At 34.0% G+C, this 21,463-nt stretch overlaps 1 protein-coding gene across 5 annotated transcripts in view; it reads right to left on the bottom strand.

The window, feature by feature from the left end:
• gdpd5b (glycerophosphodiester phosphodiesterase domain containing 5b) overlaps positions 1 to 21,463 on the bottom strand; it is a 55,275-nt gene that overhangs the window by 8,143 nt on the left and 25,669 nt on the right. For all 5 annotated transcript variants that reach the window (XR_007829175.1, XR_007829176.1, XM_051128933.1 and 2 more), the window contains exons 3-11: positions 13,471 to 13,574; positions 10,146 to 10,239; positions 9,877 to 9,936; positions 9,512 to 9,610; positions 9,336 to 9,429; positions 6,824 to 6,969; positions 4,023 to 4,105; positions 1,487 to 1,637; positions 899 to 1,120 (exon numbers count right to left, since the gene is read on the bottom strand). Coding sequence is in view for 3 of the 5 variants with exons in the window: in XM_051128933.1 (XP_050984890.1) it covers positions 899 to 1,120; positions 1,487 to 1,637; positions 4,023 to 4,105; positions 6,824 to 6,969; positions 9,336 to 9,429; positions 9,512 to 9,610; positions 9,877 to 9,936; positions 10,146 to 10,239; positions 13,471 to 13,574 (1,053 nt within the window). In the remaining 2 variants the exon portion in view is untranslated. The remainder of the gene's footprint in view (positions 1 to 898; positions 1,121 to 1,486; positions 1,638 to 4,022; positions 4,106 to 6,823; positions 6,970 to 9,335; positions 9,430 to 9,511; positions 9,611 to 9,876; positions 9,937 to 10,145; positions 10,240 to 13,470; positions 13,575 to 21,463) is intronic.

Genomic DNA, 21,463 nt, shown 5'->3' with positions numbered 1-21,463 from the left:
AGTAGTTATTTTTAAAGCAAACTTAATCTTACGTTTAATAAGAACAGCACAGTACATCAGGTTTTTCAGCAGATCATACTGATCATTAAGAGGCCTTAAAAAATGTATATCAAATATAATACACAAGGATTTATAGGTTCACTCAAAAATGAAAATTCTGCCATCAATTACTCACCTTTCTGTTGTTCCAAACCCAAGACCTTTGTTCATCTTTGGAACACAAATTAAGATATTTTTGATGAAATCCAAGAGATTTCTGGCCCTGCATAGACAGCAACGCAACTGACACATTTAAGGCCCAGAAAGATAGTAAGGACATTGTTAAAATAGCTACAAGAATAGTTTTTGTGCACAAAGAAAACAACTTTATTTACAATTTCTTCCCTTCTGTGTCAGTCTTCAATGTGTGCTCACAAAAGTACCACGACGCATTGCTATTTTCATTTATTTGCACACAAAAAGTATTCTTGTAGCTTCATAAAATTAAGGTTGAACCACTGATGTCACATGGACTACTTTAACAATGTCCTTACTACCTTTCTGGGCCTTGAACATGAACGTGCTATCTATGCAGGATCAGAAAGCTCTCAGATTGTATCAAAAATAATTTAATTTGTCTTGAAGATGAACAAAGCTCTTACAGGTTTGGATCAACATAAGGGCGAGTAATTAATGAGAGAATTTCACTCCTTTTTGGGTGAACTATCCCTTTAATATTACAACTATAATGCACTTAATAATAGTCACAGCTAGGGGGCGCTACCACATAACCACATAAAACAGGAACAGATTTGTATCCTGAATCATATCCCTAAACACATCTATTTTAACCCCTATCCAAGGACAATGAGAATAACCGTAGCACATCAAACGTGAGCATCACTTCCTCAAGACTAACCTGATGTTGTGGTATTCCTGACCTCAGAACAGTGTCCAAGGTGAGGTTGACCCAGTCGTGGTAGTGGGGGTGATCGGGTGGCGGTCTGCGAAGTGTGAATACAGCCGAGCTCTTGGACTTAGCTGCTAGTTTTAGCATCTGCTCCAAGCTGCACACTGACTGGTTCCCCACTGACCAGCGCTCGGACGTCGACATGTACTGCACAGTCCAGAAGGGATCATCCTGCGTTCAGTAAAATTAGTTAGTCCAGCTGATATATATGCTGACTTTTACAGTCCTAATGTAAAGGATTACCTTTACACTTTCAACTGTACTGTGTTAGATCCAAAAGGGGAATATTTCATTAGCATTGAAGTCCACTTGTAACTGGAGCAAAGGGTTTCTTGTACCAAAAACATCTATAATTTAGTTTCACGCAACCTTTACATTTAATTAAACATGCTGTTTTTGTTACAGGCTTGGAACAACATGAGAGTGATTAATTAACAACAAAACTTTAATTTTGGGGTGAACTATCCCTTTAAATTTAAAACACTCTTCAGTGTTTATTGCTAACACCATTACATGCTATTCAGCTGTAACCCATACCTTTAGAAACCACTGGCCAGCGTTCAGCGAGCTCAGATCAGTCCAGTTGAAGAGTGAAGCATCTTTGTACTGTCTGTCTGGGAACACGCTCCTCACGTTTGTGGTTCTTCTCAACGTCTGGTCTCTCATGAGGAACGGCACACCATCTAGACTACAGCCAAAGCCAGTGTTACACAGCAGTATATGTGATTAGACAGCACTTAGATTGCAACTGAGAAAATGCTTCCATTAGGGCTCAACCTGCCAGCACTGCTGGGTAATATTCAATGATAAGAGACAGAGAATGAAAGAGAGGAGCGAACTTACAACGTGAGTGGCAGAAAAACATCTAAATGCACTTATTGAATAGTAGGACTGCTGTGCAATAGAAGTAGTGTTATTGCAACTCATTATTATTTATTTAGCAGATGCTTTTAACAACTCACATCTGAACGGTAGTACTTTGTGGACCACCCAATCTTGAATATTGAACCTTTAGGTTACCAGCCAAGATATTTAACCTCTAAAAGCCACAAAAACCCATTTAATTTTAAACCAGATGTTCCAAACCATAATAACATGTGGCCTGAAATATCCAATCACAAAGCAGTGATGGCCCACAAGACTTCATTTTTAATTTAAATTATTTGTAAAGTCTTTCTTACAATGTATATTGATCCAAAGCAGCTTTACAAAGCTTTTAACTGACTCCACTGTCTAAAAATGATAAATGTTTTTTGGCAACACAATGGTCAAGATGGATGATCAGGAGAAAACAGTCACCAAATTCAAACAATTTTATTGTTTAAACAATGCAATTTTATTTTCATCTAGGGACTTGTCTAAGGAATAATTACAGTAAAAAAAAGTAAATAGTTAAAAATACATATAGCAAGAAAATAAATATAAAAGAAAAACATTTACTAATTTTTGTTCAAGAAAAAATCTATATACTTTTTATATATTTTATTATAAGTATTGTTCAAAATGTAAATATTTAAATATATATATATCAAGACAATAAATCTAAAAGAAAAACAATTACTATTATTATTGTTAAATAAAAAAAATATAATTTTTATATTATACGTATTGTTCAAAATGTAAATATTTAAAATATATATATGCCAAGAAAATAAATATAAAAAAGAAAAAAAGTACTATATTATTATATCATTATATATAATAATAATACTACATAATATATATTAAATTATTTACATTTTGAACAATACTTATAATGATATCAGGACAATAAATAACTACAATTATTGTTAAAGAAAAAAAAATTAATCTTTATATTATAAGTATTGTTTAAAACCTAAATATTTAAAAATATATATAGCAAGAAAATAAATATAAAAAAAATACAATTACTGTTAAAGAAAAAAACTGAATTTTTATATTACATATTATAAGTCCTATTTAAAATGTAAATATTAAATTTAATGTTAAACATAATTTTTATTATATATTTATAAGTATTGTTCAAAATGTATATATATATATATGTATATATATATATATATATATATATGTGTGTGTGTGTGTGTGTGTATATATATATATATATATATATAAAGAAAAAAATATAAAAAGAAAAACAATTACTATAGTTACTGTTAAATGAATAATATATATATATATATATATATATATATATATATATATATATATATATATATATATATATATATATATATATGTGTGTGTGTGTGTGTGTGTGTGTGTGTATATATATATATATATATATATATATATATATATAAAAAAAAAAAATATAAAAAGAAAAACAATTACTATAGTTACTGTTAAATGAATATATATATATATATATATATATATATATATATATATATATATATATATATATATATATATATATATATATATAGCACGAAAATAAATATAAAATATATAAAAGAAAACATATTTCAAAACATAAATAAACATATAACTATCATCTAACATAGTTCATTCATTTATATTTATTTATATATATATATATCTTTTATTTATATATAACATATCTTTTTTTCTTTTTTTTTTTAACTGTAAATGAAATTATTTTCTTTGGTACTCAAAATTGTGCCAGAGACGGTGTCCACCGGGTATTGCTAATATTTGTATACACAAAAATACTGAGAACGCAACAGTCTAAACAAACAAGAGATGATATCTCAATCTAAAAAGCCTGAGTGATGACTGTCTTTAACCGAGATAAATTACAACCCAACAGATGGACAATTTCTGCTCCATTATCTAAAGATGCGTGTTAAGCAGGCAGAGTAGATTATAGCTTACGGGGGCTTCTTTCTAAAGTCTTCCTGTCTATCCCAGTGTTCAATTACTATGCGCTCACTGGGCTCACAAGAGACGTCATGCCAACCTCTCATTACAGTAGACTCACACGGCCACACAAGGATTCACACTTTGAAACACACGGTGTCCTTGTGCCTTTGGAGAGACACACACACACACACAAACGGCTCTGTATAATGTATTGATTGAACTGTACCAAGAGGAGGAGAACCAGACAGAATAAATGCATGCATACCTGATGGTCACATCCGCCTCCAACGCGCTAACATTTCTCTGAAGAGCTCTGTTGAATGATAGGAGAGTGTTCTCTGGAGCGAGCTAAATGAGAGAAAAAGAAAGATAAAATATAACAAAATATAATATATGTATGTATGTATTTTCATTGATTTATTCATTTTAGGTGTGTAACTGCACTCTTTATTTCCAAGCAAGACAAAACCACAAAAAGATGGAAATGGAAGAGTGAAATACATGAAATGATTAAGAAGTAAAAATGATACAGAGAATAACACTTTGCATATTTAAACCCTATGGAGTTCAGAATGGAAATATCTTTGTTAAACCAAAATGTGAGAGTCTTCTCACCCTGGAGCTAAGCAGCAGCTAAACCTCTTCCTCGTTCTTTGGAAATAAATCAATAACCCATCTCATGGAGGTTCACGGAGTGCTTGAGGGCCAGACACATGCACAATCCATGGATCCTCTGTGGTTCATGCTCATGCAAAGGCATGCAGGCAGCAACTTGTGATCATCCGCACACTGCGGATCTAGATTTACTAGTACATGTGACATCAATGCAAAATGAAGGATGCTTCTTTTCAAGCACGAGAGAATGAGGAGAGGAATAAATTAGGATCTGTATGCATGTCTTTGGAGAGCACTTATGGTTATGACTCTCAATTTTGAATTCTGGTTTTTAAAGCCATGGTGGTTGATACTACACTTATGATCTCCAACCAGCGCCTGCGGTGTTGTAAAGGCTTGTTTTCAACCTAAGTTTGGCTGTTTACAGCTGTAGCTAGGAGTGGTGGAGGACAATTACTGTACGTTCTTCCAAAAAAATGTTCACTAATAGGCTCGCTGAAATGTTACATAACACTGCTGCTAGCACGCCACCCGTAAAAATGATGAGATATTATTATTCATTTTCTTACTCAATTATTTTTGTGTAGCCCTATTTAGATGAGAAACGGCTTTTCCCAGAGGAAATTAGGTAAATTTGTGCTTCATAGGTGATTTTAATGCAAACCAAATAATCATCTGTTTGTTCGCGTACAAACTCAGCAAAATTAGAGGAAATTAACCATATATTTTTTTACATACTAATTCTGATAAAGCGAATCCCATTTTTGACTATACAAATCTCAAAAGAAATACTACATAAATAATACACATATTTAGTGCTGTCAATTTGATTAATCGTGATTTATCGCATGCAAAATAAAAGTTTGCGTTTACATAATATATGTGTGTGTATATTTGTGTATATGTCTGTGTATATTTAAATGTATATATATATATATAAAATAAAATGTATACATTTGAGAAATGTATGCAATATATTTATATTTATGTATAATATAAATCATATGAAAAATATATATATATATATACATAAAAAAAAAAAATATATATATATATATATATATACACATCAATATTTTTTAAATATATACATGTATTGAATGTTTGGGATTGGATTTTAATTTTTTTATGTTATTAAAGAAGTTTCTTACACTCATCAAAGTTGCATTTATTTGATCGAAAATGCAGGGAAAAAAATGTAATATTGTGAAATATTATTGCAATTTAAAAAAATCAGTTTTCTATTTTAATATACTTTAAAATATAATTTATTTCTGTGATGAAAAGCTGAATTTTCATCAGCCATTACTGCAGTCTTCAGTATCACATGATCCTTCAGAAATCATTCTAATATGCTGATTTATTATCAGTGTTGGAAACAGTTGTGCTGCTTCATATTTTTTGAAAACTATGATATTTTTTCAGGATACTTTGATGAATAAAAAGTTAAAAAAAGAACAGCATTTATTAAAAATACGAATCTTTTCTAACAATACAAGTCTTTAGTATCACTTTTTATCAATTTAACACATCCTTGCTAAATAATACTAATTTCTTTCAAAGAAAGACAGAAAGAAAAAAAAATAATTGACCCCAAATTTTAAATGGCAGTGTATATTGTTACGAATCTATTTTAAATAAATGAAAATGCTGAGAAAAAAAAGCTAAAAATTCAGCTTTGCATCCAAGGAATATATACCATTTTAAAGTATATTAAAATAGAAAACCACTATTTTCAATTGCAATAATATTTCACAATATGTCTGTTTTTCTCTGTATTTTTAATCAAACAAATGCAGCCTTGATGAGCAGAAAAGTCTTTAAAAAAAACATTACAAATCTTACTGATCCCAAACTTTTGAACAGCAGTGCATATACATACATTTTATATATGTATTAGTTAATTTATATATATTTTATATATTTATGAATGTATTTATTATTCCATATTGGTGTATATATTTATTATATATATACACACACAATGTATTAATAAATATCAACATTAGCTCCGAAATCTAATCCTGTCCATATACTGATTTTGACTTTTGCCATTTTTTTTCAGTGCCGCTATAAATCTGAAATAACGTGCACACATTAAAAGCATATTTGCCATTTCACAATAGACCAATGATACACACGGGTGTATTGAAAACCCTTCATAACCACCAAACCTTGAACAACGCCTACACAGAGATTCTCAGTGGCTCTTTCCCGAGTTATATTTAGCTATGACAAGCCAGGGAAAAGAAATATGAGAAAGATAAATGGAGGGGGAGAAAGAAAGAGAGAAAGATAGTGAGGGATGGAAAGACAGGGGAAAGAGATGTGCCACAGAGAGAGAGAAAAGACCAAACTGCCTCCAGCAATCCTTGATGTAGCCTGAGTTAGATGTAGCATCTAGGGAAGACAGGAAGTACACAGCACAATGTTGACAATTTGGCATCTCACCATTGGAGCTCCTTGATGGCCGATGATGGCGGGTGCTGCTTTGAGACTCCCACGCTCCATAATACAGGGTGAGGTGATTGACAGCGGAATGAAGTAGAGCGTGAGGAGAACACTCAGGTAGAGGAGGAGAACCATCACCTGAAACCCTAGAGAACCAACAACTTAGTTAGCTGAAGGTACAGGAACTTCCAGAATAAAACTGTCCTGATCATTTACTCACCCCTACATCATCCAAGATGTTCATGTCTTTCTTTCCTCAGTGGAAAAGAAATTCAGGTTTTTGAGAAAAACATTCCAGGATTTTTCTCCATATAGTGTACTTCAATGGGAGCCAACGTGTTGAAGGTCCAAAATGCAGTTTCAATGTAGCTTCAAAGGGCTCTACAAAATCCCAGCCAAGGAAGAAGGATCGAAACGATCGATCGTTTTAAAAAAATAATAATAATTTATATACTTTTTAACCACAAATGCTTGTCTTGCACTAGCTCGATTTCACGCATTATGTAATCACGCACATGCAATGTAGACAGAAGGTAGTGTTTAAAAAGTAACCGTGCAAAGAAAGTCAAACACACTTTAAGAAAAAGGTAAAACAGCGATATCAGACAATTTTGAAGTTGGAGGAAATGAGATGGAGGTTTACGCCCTACCCTACCTTTTTGAACCGAAGTACACAGACAAATAACTAACTGCGCATGACTTTTCCAACGTGATTATGTAATGCACGAAGAAGCGCATGCGCATCGCAGAGCTAGTGCAAGATGAGCATTTGTGGTTAAAAAGTATATTAATTTTTTTTTTTTTTGAAAATGACTGATCGTTTCACTAGGTAAGACCCTTATTCCATGGCTGGGATTGTGAAAACTGCAGTTTTGACCTTCAACCCGCTGATCCCCATTGAAGTCCACTATACAGAGAAAAATTCTGCAATGTTTTCCTCAAAAACCTTAATTTCTTTTCAACAGAAGAAAGACAGACATGAACATCTTGAATGACATGGAATTTTTTTTTCTATAAGTGAACTAATCCTTTAAGGCATAAAATGAAAATGGCTATAAAACAGCTTTTTAAATCATTTTGAATGATCACGTGTTATGCCAAAGTAACTTTTTTTTTTTTTTTTTCAAAAGAAAATGCCTAAATGGAAATTTTAGGTTAGAAACAGGCACACAATGCAGATGTGAATGCTTAGCCAATACATTCAATCTGTGTGGCCTCGTTGTACATACCTAATGTGTTTTCTATCGCTGGTGTTGTTGTAAGTAAGAGTTACTGTTCATATGATATAAAATGTCGACTGTTAAGGAGTGCTGATTCCACCTAGCTGACCTGAAGAAAACACTAAGTGTAGAAGGCTAAAGTGTGCAATAACTTCTCTTGTGATAATGCTGAAAACATACTAATCTTTAGTGGCATTTCTTAATGTATGAGGTGTGGAATTGAGCTTACACAGCTATTTTAGTTCACATGCTTGCACAAAGTATGTTTCAGGAGGATAGACCTACATCTTAAAGAAATTTTGAGGCTACTTAGTGAAATTTACAAATTATTAAGACAAAATGCAAACATTCAAAAGTTTGGGTTCTGTTATTATATAATACTTTTTATGTAGCAAGGATGCATTAAATTGATAAAAATTGAGAACAGTAAAGACTTCTATAATATTACAAAAGGATGTTTGACGTTCGCTTTGTAAACACTGGGTCGATACTTCCGCCTACATCATGCGTGACCTTTCCAACATGACTACGTAATGCATGAAGTCGTAGATGCAGAGCTAGTGCAAGATGTGCATTTGTGGTCAGAAAGTATATACTTTTGTTTTTTTTTTTAAGAAAAGTTTCACTATATAAGGCCCTTATACCTCGGCTGGGATCGTGTAGAGTCCATTATAGCTGCATTGAATCTGCAAGTTGGACCTTCAACTCAATGATCCCCATTGAAGTCCACTATATGGAGAAAAATCCTGAACTGTTTTCCTCAAAAAAACTTCATTCTTTTTGACTGAAGAAAGGAGGACAGGAACATCTTGGATAACATAGGGGTGAGTAAATTATCAGGAAATTCTAATTCTGGTTTTTACAATATTACTGCTTTAATACATGCAAATATAAATACAGTTTTGGTGAACATAATATTCTTTCAAAAATCTCTTTGACTCCAAACTTCTGAACTGTAGTTTATGCTCAGTGTACGTCTCTAAGGAATACAGAGAAAGTCTTCCGATTAACTAAATGAGATGAGCCAGTTAAATCTGTGCTTAGTTCAATCAGATGAGCTTGGGTAAACTGAAATGAGGAATCAATAGCAGTATATTAATTTTCCCCCTAATGCTGTAACATGAAACACGAGCGCATTGAGCTAGCAGAGACAGCAATCCGTTTCTGTGTGACGACAGGAATGTATCGGGACAGAGGATTTCTCTGTGTATCCCTTTAATAATTAACATCTAGTTAATAATGATGACTAACTGAGAGACTGATCTTTAAGCGAGGAGGTGGATTCATCTTACTGGTTTTCTCCGCTCGCGCCACTTGTCCGGCCACCAGCCAGGCCAAAGCGGTAACTGCAGCTAAAGCACCGATGTGCAGGAAAGGACCAGTAGCCTGAATTATAACAGAGACAAACATGGATATAATAAGAGAAATGTCTAGACAGTGGAGGAAAAGAACATCTAAAAGAATGTACCTGAAGAGAAATCCAAACTACATCCCATTCCTCTCCCCACATTTGAGTGACCGATATCACACCAATTATTGTAGTGAGCAAAGCAGCTGTCACACCAATCTAGAGAGAAAAACACAGACCACTTCATTCAGTTTCACTTCATTTTACGCAATTCTGCATCACTTATTCAGCAAACTACACTGAAAATCCACAATGCTCCATTTCTGTTCATGAACAAACAGGAAATACTACTTTAAGTCAGCCTCAGGGCATAACGAGGTGTTTGTGACACTGTGTCAAGGTTAATTTGGTTTGTCTCACACAAACGGACAAGCTTTTCTTTTTCTATTCTGGGAAAAAAAAAAAAATCAGAGGTTGACAGGTACCTTGTGGAGCCAGTGGAGGTTTAACTGCTGCCCGACAGCTACGTGGCACAGGGCTAAAATCTGGACCAAAAAGGGACAAATAGTACATTCAGTGAAACACTGGATGACAGCAACTGTTCAGATGAATTGATAGCTGGGGTATGGAGCTAAAACATCATAATAATTCTGAATAGTAACATGTACACACATGTCTGAGAGAGTTAAAGCATTGGTGGTTTTGGAGAGGTTTTAGTATGCAGTATCACTGCTTCACAGCAGTTACAACTCACCATTAAAAATGCAATATAGGTGAAACCAGCTGCCGTAGCGGCCAATATGGGAACGGTTCCATCACTCCACTCCCCTGAACGGTTATATAAAAACCTGTGGGAGCACAATACCGTAAAAAAAAAAAAAAAAAAACCTTAGCAGTTGATTATTCAGCATTAGAATTCCTGGTTGTCTTATGTTCTCCATAATGGCCAGACTGCATTAAGGCCTAATCAAATAACCAACCCCCTCAAAAACAAACAGAAGCTACTAATCTTTTGACTGGCTACACATTTCTCTTGCTTGCTCTTATGAGAGCTCAGGATTATGTAAGTATACTTTTCCCAAAGAGGTGGATGAGAGAGGCATCTGTTTTACAAAAAGCATCATCTGCCTAGTGTGTATCTTTGAAACAAAGGGAGATAAAACACATGAGACCATAGGACACAGTATCAAGGTCAGTATTAGCTTTCTTCAACATCTAAACTCAGCGGCTGAGATCAGAATTGAACACTGGCTTATGTTTTCCTGAATACTGTGCAGTAAATCCTGTATACTGCTTACTAGTTTATTAAAGTAGTATAATATTATTCCTTGATGTGTTGCATATAGGTTAGTTTGCATACATGTTTACTTTAGAGAATAGCAAAAAATAAGATAATTTTAATAATTATTAACAACTGAGTAGCATGAAAAAGTTCTTAATTTTTTTATTAGATTTTGTTACCAAATTACAAAAAAAAAAATTCCAGATAATTTCTGCTTTGATATCCAAAAATGCCAGAATAGTAAGATGATACTAGCTCATTAAATTAGTGAGTGCAAAATATATATTATTATATTATTATATGTTTGTTCACATTAGGGCTGTAACGATAATCGCACGATGTCGAAAATCGCGCGCAAAATCGAATCGCGATTTTGGCGTAGCTTGTCAGTGCTTTACGGCTCTGTGTATTACTTGCCGCTCCAGCTGAACGCACGTGATGGAGCTTTACTACTAATCAAAGTACCGGCTTCATTGACTAAACGCGCCTCACGACATCGTGCAATTATCGTTACAGCCCTAGTTCACATACATGTTTAGAGTAGCAAAAACTAAGATAAAAGTAAAGATAAAACTAAGATTATTATTAACGTATTTAACATATTTAAACATGTTTAATTCTTAGATTTTTTTTAAAACGTTTATTTATTTATACAAAATAACAAACAAAACACTTCAAAATTATTTCCGATTTGATAATCAAACATGGCTAAAAAGATTAGTAGTTTATTACAGTTGTGAGTGCAACATATATACTATTATATGTTTGTTTGCATACATTTGGCAAAAAATAAGCTAAAAGTAAAATAAGACCAAACTAAGAGTATACATACATGTATGTAATTCTGTGATTTTTTAAAGTTATTTATTTAAGTTTTTTTTTTTTTTTTTTACAAAGTTACATTTAAAAAACTTTTCAAAATAATTTCCAATTTAATAAACAAAAATGGCTGAATAGTAAAATTACTAGTTTATTAAAGTAGTGAGTGAAAAATTATTATTATATGTTGGTTCACATACATGTTTAATTTAGAGAGTAGCAAAAATAAGATAACATTAAAAAAAAAAAAAAAAAGATAATAGTATTGTTAAATAATAAAGTAGCATGAAAAACATGTACTTCTGTGATTAAAAAAAAAAAATGTATGTATGTATGTTTGATAACCAGAAATTAGTGCTGGGCAATGATTAATTGTGATTAATCGCATCCAAAATAAAAGTTTGTGTGTACATAATGTATGTATGTGTACTGTGTATATTTATTAGGTATACATACATACACACACATGCATGTATATATTTAAGAAAAATACGTTATGTTAATAAATGTAATATATTTATATATAATGTAAAGTATATGAATATAAATATATACATGTAAACATATGTAAATATTTTCACAATACATACTGTATGTGTGTATCTTTATATGTACTCAATAAATATACACAATACACATACATATATATATATATATATATACATATATAAAAACCTTTATTTTGGACGTGATTATTCACGATTAATCATTGCCCAGCACTACGAATAGTACGATTACTATTATGGTAGTATGCTATTCCGAATAGTCAAATCAAGCACATTGCATTGTGGTAAAACCTTTCTGACACCAAACTTTTGAATCATACATACAGCGTACATAGTATATACTGCAGCAATAGTAGTATGTTGGTATGTTATCATCAGAATGGAAAAAGGGGGCCGGGCAGATTATAGAGCACCCGTAAACACTCCTTCAGAATTGATTGGCTAAATGCAGCTTGGTGGGTGGAGCCATATCAAGGGTTTGCCTGTTACATCCTCTGTCTGATCACAGATTCTACATACACAGTCCCTCAGGGCAATAACTGGAGATCGTTGTGAATCAACCCTCTTGTCCTCTACTGTAACATCAAGGACTCATGTACCTCCCCTGAGACTGTGCAGGGGGAGGTGGAGGCCACATAAGGAAGGAGAGAAGTGACATTGAAAAGAAAGAGAAAACAGGAGATGAAAGAATTAAAAAGATCAGAAGAAACGACCTTGAGGGACAAAGCAAACAATGGCTTTCATTGTCACGTTGTTTGTAATGTCCTCAACCAGTTTCACAGAGCATGTGGCTCCTGGAAAATAGAAGGTTATATAGCAACGGGTACTGTAAAAATGTCAGAGCGTGACTTAATAGCTAAACCATAACTGAATGTAAATGGGGGTGTTTTTGTGAGTTTGTTTATATCATACAGGATTACACATGTATAATATTAAAGTAATACATATTTTATATGTATATTTTAATTCTGTATACTACATACAAATCCCATAATTCACTCTGCTCAACATGACCTTCTATTTATTGTTCAACAAATAACTGGAAATAACAACAGCCTCAATTTTCAACCTCTTTCTCTTGTATAATTGGACTCACAAATGACATTTTTACGCAAATTTGCATTCAAAATACCAAATAACCACTTTTAAGATATTAACATAGTACTCTTATGAATTAATTGCATACTGCATACTGGTTTACATACTAAAAGTAGTATGCAGTACAACGTATAGTACTTCATAGTATGCTGTAGGCTATTCTGAACACTAGCCAAGAACAGTGTAGCCTCTCTATTAAAAATACACGCAATCTGTTCTATCAGAGACCTTTCCATGAACTCTGGATTACTTTCAATGTAGGATTATGCCAAATTTGTTTTGGCAAAGCTTATGAGTTTCTTATATGTCTCTTCAGAGAAACAGCGATTTTGGGATTGTTTATGAAAGCGTGTGATTTTATAAATCCTACTCACCAGTTAAACTCGTTGTAGTCATTGTGCGCCTCCCACCAGAAGTAAAACCAAACCAGTAACAAGGAGAAAGTGCAGAAGAGAATGAAGGACCACAAGCACTCCCACTGGAAAAAAAAAAAAAAAAAAAGAAATCAAAAAAGGAGTTCAAATAAATGTTACATAATTTGTGTCTGTCAGCATCAGTATTATTAAATGGGTTGGTGCCAGCATCAACTAATACAGTCACTGTGAGAAACTGTACCAAAAGATAATCTCGAGAACAGACATTTCAAAATACTGTCAAAGCTGTTTAAAAATTGAGTGAAATTTAATGTAGAGTATTCATAGTGCCTCAGGACATGACCGCATACTTGTATGAAACTCAGTTAATATGAATAGAGCTGTTTTAATAGCGAGATAGGCCTTCATCACAGATTCATTATTGAAACATTAGTTCTGCTCTCTGCAGGGTATGTGAGAAAGCCTTTCTGTTGCCTGAATTCAGCTCTCACTTTCTTAACTAAGACATTAGGAGAAGCATCAAAATATATAGGTGATTCAAACACTAAAATTACTGCAAACCTACAAAAATTTAAGGAGTAGCTCACCCAAAAATGAAAATATCTATAATCCACTCACCTTCAGGCCATTCAAAATATAGACGAGATTGTTTCTTCATCAGAACATGTTTTGAGAAATGTAGCTCATGAATGAGAGTCCAAATAGCTGAAACATCACAATAATCCACAAGTGCTTCACAAGATGTTCATTAAAGGAGAAGTCCTCTTCCAGAACAAAGATTTACAGATAATTTGCTTACCCCCTTGTCATCCAAGATGTTCATGTCTTTCTTTCTTCGGTCAATAAGAAATCATGTTTCTTGAGGTAAACATTTCAGGAATTTTCTCCATATAGTGGACTTCAATGGTGCCCCAAAGTTTGAACTTCCAAAATGCAGTTTAAATGCAGCTTCAAAGGGCTATAAATTTTCGAAACAAATTGACAATTTATATACTTTTAACCTCAAATGCTTGTCTTGTCTCATCTCTGCAATGCGCATGCATAGTCTGTGTAATCCGGATCAATAGTTAGGGTATGTCGAAAAACTCCAGTCTCATTGACTTCTACGTCAAAATCGTCCTACATCACTGTTTTACCAGTTTTACCAGGGCGTTTGATCTTCTTTGCATGATCACTTTGTAAACACTGGGTCGGTACTTCTGCGGCGATGTAGGATGATTTTGAAGTTGGGGAGTTTTTCGACATACCCTAACTTTCTTGACCATACTGAACCGGAAAAAGTTCACGCAGACTTAGACAAGACAAGCGTTTGAGGTTAAAAAGTGTATAAATTGTCCATTTGTTTCGAAAACGACCAATCGTTTTGCTAGACAAGACCCTTCTTCCTCAGCTGGGATCATTTAGAGCCATTTGAACCTGCATTTAAACTACATTTTGGAAGTTCAAACTTGGGGGCACCATTGAAGTCCATTATATGGAGAAAATTCCTGAATTTTTTTCCTCAAGAAACATAATTTCTTTTTGACTGAAGAAAGAAAGACACAGACATCTTGGATGAAAGGGGGTGAGTAAATTATCTGTAAATTTTTGTTCTGGAAGTGAACTTCTCCTTTAATGTGGATTACTTGTACATTATTGAGGTGTTTTATTTTCAGTTTGGACTCTCATCCTGACGTCACCCATTCAGTGTAAAGGATCCATTGGTGAGCAAGTGATGCACTGCAAAATTTCTCCAAATATGCTCTGATGAAAAAAATTAACTCATCTATGACTTGGATGGCCTTGGACTTGGAGTGAGTAAATTTACAGCAGTAACAGTCATTTAGTACCATGTAACCCTTGTAGACAGCCAATGCTATTTGTTCTCAGGTTCAAATAAAAAAAAGCTCTCTATTAGCATTTCTCACACATAGATGGTCAAGTATTCAAGAATATTTTCTTTGAGATAGTTTCATTTTCAGCATATCACAGGCACTTCCCACACATTTGTGTTTGCACATATACACCCCTGGCACAGCCAATCTCGTAACATTATGTACCATGAATAATTTAAACCCGCATTTAAAATACCATCATTTATATGGCTCACAGATGACCAATTCTTTTTTTTCCTTTTTTTTGAATAGTGCACTGTCTATGACACCATGAAATTGGGTTTGTAGATTAATGAAATGGCTAGTGTGCACTTACATAAACCATGAAAAACAAATAAAACATTTATTTCTGAATAAATTAATGTTGGAATGGACTAATATTACTATAATTTTCAAATCATAGTGATTTTTCTTAATGGTTTTCCTCTTTAATCTACCCTAGGGATTTAGTGTCAGTCCTGTATATGGCTGACAACTTCCTCTAATTCCTATACATGATTTGCATAAGGTTTTTTTTTGGAAAATGGACTAAAAGTGTAATAAAAACCACAAACAGTGTGGCCTAATGAAAATAAAATAAATAAAATAAAATAAAATCTGATTATGTCTCAGAGCAGTGCTGGGTGGCAAAATGAATTGTGTTTATCTAATATTATATATATATATATATATATAAAAAGAACTGTTAAGATTACGCCTGGTTACATAAAGAAATTCACTGTTCTCACTGCAAAATAAAGAACATGCAAACTGACAGCTCTTTATTAAAAAAAAAAAAAAAAAAAAATCAGTGGAGAAGTACTCGTACTGTCAATCTTTTTCCTTGTCACTACACAAAGAATGAAACACGGTCTTTCATGAGGGAACAGGGCAATAAAAGCCATTTTATTCAGAAATGAATGATCCGTTTGGCTCACAAAAAGCAGTTAGAAAGCATGTATTAATTCCTAAGCCCCATCATCCCAAAAACACCTAAATATAGACGGATAAAGAGGATTATGGGTAATTCTGAGCAGAAAAATAATACACACAAATAAATGCTGCTAAACCTGAGATCTCCCACCAGCATCGAACACTGCCTGAATGCGCCAAATCAATATCACACCATAAAACAGGTCAAATGTCAAATGCAGTATTGTTTTTCCAAATGATTTTTCCAACGAGTTTAAAAATGGCACCAGACTGAGAACAACAGAAATGTTTTGCACTTAAATTATTTGTCTGTGTAAAAGTCCTTGCCACAACAGTGCTGATGGCTGCAGTAGAGTGGTTACAGGGCGTTACTATAACATTATTAAGTAACTCTGATTGGCTTGTCAAATGTTTAGGGCCCTCTGATTTCCACAATTTGGAAAACGCAGACAGAATCACTGTGTATTTACTGTGTAACACAGAATGTCATCGAATTTGCCAAATTTTGAATGGATACATCAAAGTAGGTAAGTAAAGTTGAGGTCAAAAGTTTACATACACTTGCAGAATCTGCAAAAATGTTAATTATTTTACCAAAATAAGAGGTATCATAAAAATGCATGTTGTTTTTTATTTAGTACTAACCTGAATAAGATATTTCACATGAAAAACATTTATATATAGTCCACAAGAGAAAATAATAGTTGAATTTATAAAAATGTCCCCATTCAAAAGTTTACTGCTTCAATATACGAGTACTTGAAAACATAGACATAATCTCTAGAAGTGCTCTGAGAGTCACTTCATGAGCATTTCACAGTTCCTTTTGAGTAAATCTATCATCATATATACAAACAGAAACCTAAAGCAACCTGTCAAAATAAAAGTTAGGTTTAACTTGAAGAAACCGTAACAGAACTATTACTTAATATAATGATAGTGCTACTACTAATAATAAAATTATAAAACCATATTTTTAAAGGAATATTTACCAGAAAAATTACTTACCAGAATTTATTTAGCAGAAAAATGCAAATACACAACACACTATTTCTGGAAAAAAAGGAAAAAAAAAAACAATATTTTTATAAAATCAATTAATTAAAGAAAAAAAAAAAAAAAAAAATCACAGAATTACATACATGTATGTGTACTCTTAGTTTTGTCTTATTTTACTTTTATTGTATTTTTTGCCAGCAATGGCTTAGCAACATGTAGGGCAGTTTATTTTTTCCCAGATTCAATTTTATTTTTTTCCAAATTCCATTTTTTCACAAAATCATTGTTTATTAATATTTAATGATCCAATTAAAATAGAATCTAAAAAAAAAAAAAACATTTTACAGGGCCTTAAAAATGTCATTTTTGTTAAACTTTTAATAAATTGTTGCTGTTTAATACTGTAAGTTTCATGATTTCAATTAATCAGACATGCTTTCTGATGAAAAAAATATTTAGCCATTAAAATGGAGTGAAAAATGGAATTTGGAAGAAAATAAAATTGAATCTGGGAAAAAATAAACAGTCCTACATGTTGCTAAGCCATTGCTAGGTGGACGCTAACAAAACAGCCCCAAGTTATTATATGGCTTCAGCGTATGAATTAATAAACACGGCTGTGTTTTTGGCACTTATGTGGTTGCAGCAGCTGAACAGATTGTCATGACATCATCAGGGCCAATGCGCAACAAGCAGCGTACATCTTAACAGGAGGGATTCAGAGCAGCGCCGGGCGGCAAATTGTGTTTCCTCTAAACGACAATATTATCTCATCATTAAGCCTCAAAAAGCTTATTTTCAAAATCCTTGTTTTATTCCCTCCCGCTGATCTGAAATGGCAGCTCCACTCTACCATTTAGTACCAAAGTAAACTCACTTTTTCCACTATTTCCTGAAGGGAGAGTTGTATTGTGCATCTACGACAGCATCTACAACTGTCTGAACCTTGACCGTCTCATTGAGTTACGTCAGGCACAGAAACACTTCTATGACAAAAATCAAAGTAACAATTCGCTTTAAAACAATTCCGGCGCTGCTTTGCACGGCACATTTGTTTTAACGCCGTAAAGACTCTCGCTAATTGGTTAAGGTGGGGTGAAATGGCATGGTTACAGTGGCTGCCTTTAATTATCTTCATTAAGTTAAACAGGCTTATCTGATGCTGAAATATGGGTATAATAACATCTCAGGCTAGGATCTGCCAAGCACTGGCTGCAATTATGAAAATTAGCCAAGAGTTTCGTTAGCGTTTCCTGAGCAAACAACCAAGCCAAGCTGAACAACTGCCCAAAAACAAGACAAACACAAGCCTAAAAAGCAGCTTTTTCTTGGAGCGCCTTGACTCTGACGCCCCGGAATCACATAATTTATTCATACGAGTAAGTTTGCTGCACACAATTGCTCCCTTGAGTCACCAACTGTAGTTCAAAATCCCACTGACTGCTAAATATCTATTCCACTGAGGCAAAGGGCAAAGAACACGGGGAGGCCGGCTGCCCGATGTGAGAGAGTGAAGGAGAGGCAGTGGGTGGAAGTGAGCGGATTGAAAAATGGAAGTGGAAAAGGTAGGGGAGCAGCAGAACAACGTTCTTAAGAACAGTCCCTCAGCGGTAAATCACATCCGTAAGGAAGGTGCAAAATCAGGTTCCTTTCTACAAAATGGACTGACCTGGACTGGAACAGATGTCATGTAATCCATTAACAGGACTGTTTAAAGAAAAGATGTCCATTTTTATTTATAGAGTGATTATTATACTAGTGTACAGTGACTACGCGACTGAAAAGAAAGTATCATTGCAGGTCAAATATAGGTCAGGTGGAATTAAATTGAGGCAGTATAACAAGGACTATGCAAAAATGACCTTTAATAACCCATGTGGATTCAATTTAACACTACTAGTGTTTAGAGCTTCATGGGTTACTTAGATCACTTCTACTGAATAGACCAGCTGTAGTAGTGGAGAGGTGTGATGTACAGTACATTCCCACTGTAGTGTTGGTATTTACATAAGGGTATTTTTGGACCTGAACGTAGTTCACTACAGCTCGACAATGTCTGGCTGAGGGTTACAGCCAGACATGCTGGATGTCTAAATGAAAACGCTGTAAACATGACTAATTTCCACGTGAAATTACACATTTAATTCTATTCAAAGTGTTCCATTGATGTTAATTGTTATGTAAAATCACTGTGTGTCAATGTGTCAGCTGCTGCAAAGAGTACTTTTAAAAGCTGGCTTTGCAAACATGCAAAAAAAAAATAAATTCACAAAATGAAATATGTACTTCAAACAAAGAACAAAATGTCAGATGCACAAAAATTTCAAATATTCAAAAGCACTCAGTGACCAAGATGTGAACATTTCAATTCTGTCATTTACTCACTTTCATGTCTTTCCAGACCAGTACTACTTTATCTTCAGAAGAACATAATAATGAATGAAAATGTAATTTGGAAAAGATGTCTCAATGTCGATACAAGGAAAGTCAATAAATTATCCCTTTAAAGCTGACCTATAAACCAATTTGGAGTAGACACCACAGTTACGTCACTTGCAGCTGCGCACGCATAGTGGTGGCAGAAAAACACTGGTAACAAGTGGAGTGAAACAGGTAAAATCCATGGAATAAAAAGAAAAAAACAATTTTTAGTGCCTTTTAATGCCAGAGTGGGAATGCAAATAATTTTAAGAGAATACTGTCGTCAAAGATGCCATTTAAAGGTAAATGCAGATGTTTAAACGGACAGACTATGTACGAAAAACTGCTATGTTTACTCTGCTTTTAAAGCATAAATTTGATTTCAATAATATGTCCTCATAATATTCACATATGCTGTTTGTAGGGGATGTACTGTATTAGCCCTACAGTTACAGCATGACATAATATTTAAACCTATCACTTTTAACCTTTTACAGAACATCTGTTCATTTTATCTCACAATTCTGACTCAAGTTTATATTTGTTAGTTCGGACTTTTATAACGATTTAACTCAACAATAGTGAGTTTGTCAGTTCTCAGGGGAAAAAAGCCAAAGCAGAGTGGGAAAGAGACAATGACGAGTTGTTGTTTTTTTCTTGTCAGAATTGTGAGATTTAATCTCGGAACTACGAGAGTCAGAATTTTGAAATATAAACTCAAATTGACCACAGACTGCTCCACAGACTGCTACTTAAAGGGGTCATCGGATGCAAAGTTCACTTTTATATGTTCTTTGAACATTAATGTGTGTTGGCAGTGTATGTACAAATCTACCCTATAATGATAAAAATGCATGCTGTGGTTTTTAATTAATCTGTAAAAATAATATCCCCTTTTTCAAATCAAGCCATTCTCAGATGCCTGTCGGTGTGGCGTCACACCGAGAGAGGCTGCTCCCACGATAGTTGATTGACAAGCGTCTGCCGGGCTAGTGGATTTTTTACCATTATAGGCTTATTGTTTTCAAACACTACGACCACACAACTGTGTTCAAACACCTTATAACAGTGATTTTTCCATAATAGGTCCCCTTTAACATCGTTCTTTGTTAAAATACATGTAACCTAATAATCTCCATGCTGACGGACAGGAAAAGATTAAATCTGACAAGAACATTCGTTGTAGGTCACCTTGTAGGAGATGCTGGCACTAGATAGCACACCCATAGATAAATTCATCAAAGCCATTTAAGAACGCTGCTCTGATCTGTAAACACGAACCCTGAATGACTGCAAAAAGAAGAACATTGCAGTGAACAGATTACTATGTGCAATACAGCGTCTAGGGAACAAAATGTAATCACAGACATAATCTGTATTCCTGAGGGATGGCAAGTGTTTAAGAGCCTCACGCTGTCTGAAGATGCATGTACATGTCTGTTAGTTTCTTCCAATCGACCGGAAATTACAGTGTTCAGCCTGAGGGAAAACACTGAATGGTTGGGGGGCCTCTGGCTCAGTCTGAGGCGGTTATGTACCTGATGTAACACGGGTAGAGTCACTGTCTGTCATTGCGCATTATGTCTGTGGTGACACCCTGCCCTCAGTACCGACTGGAAGCAGAGAACATTTTAACATACAAAAGTATTCCCCATGTGAAGAGGTATTTGAACTTTGTTGAAGTGTTAAAAAGGATATTTCTCCCAAAAATGAAAATTCTGTCATTCACACTGTTCCAAAACTGAAAGTCTTTCTTTTGCCAGTGGACCACAGTAGAAGACATTTTG

The sequence above is a fragment of the Labeo rohita genome, chromosome 15 (genome assembly GCF_022985175.1).
Source record: "Labeo rohita strain BAU-BD-2019 chromosome 15, IGBB_LRoh.1.0, whole genome shotgun sequence".
In the NCBI taxonomy this organism is placed as follows: Eukaryota; Metazoa; Chordata; class Actinopteri; order Cypriniformes; family Cyprinidae; genus Labeo; species Labeo rohita.
The sequence above is the reverse complement of the archived record's forward strand: the minus strand, read 5'-3'. Positions and strand labels throughout refer to the sequence as shown.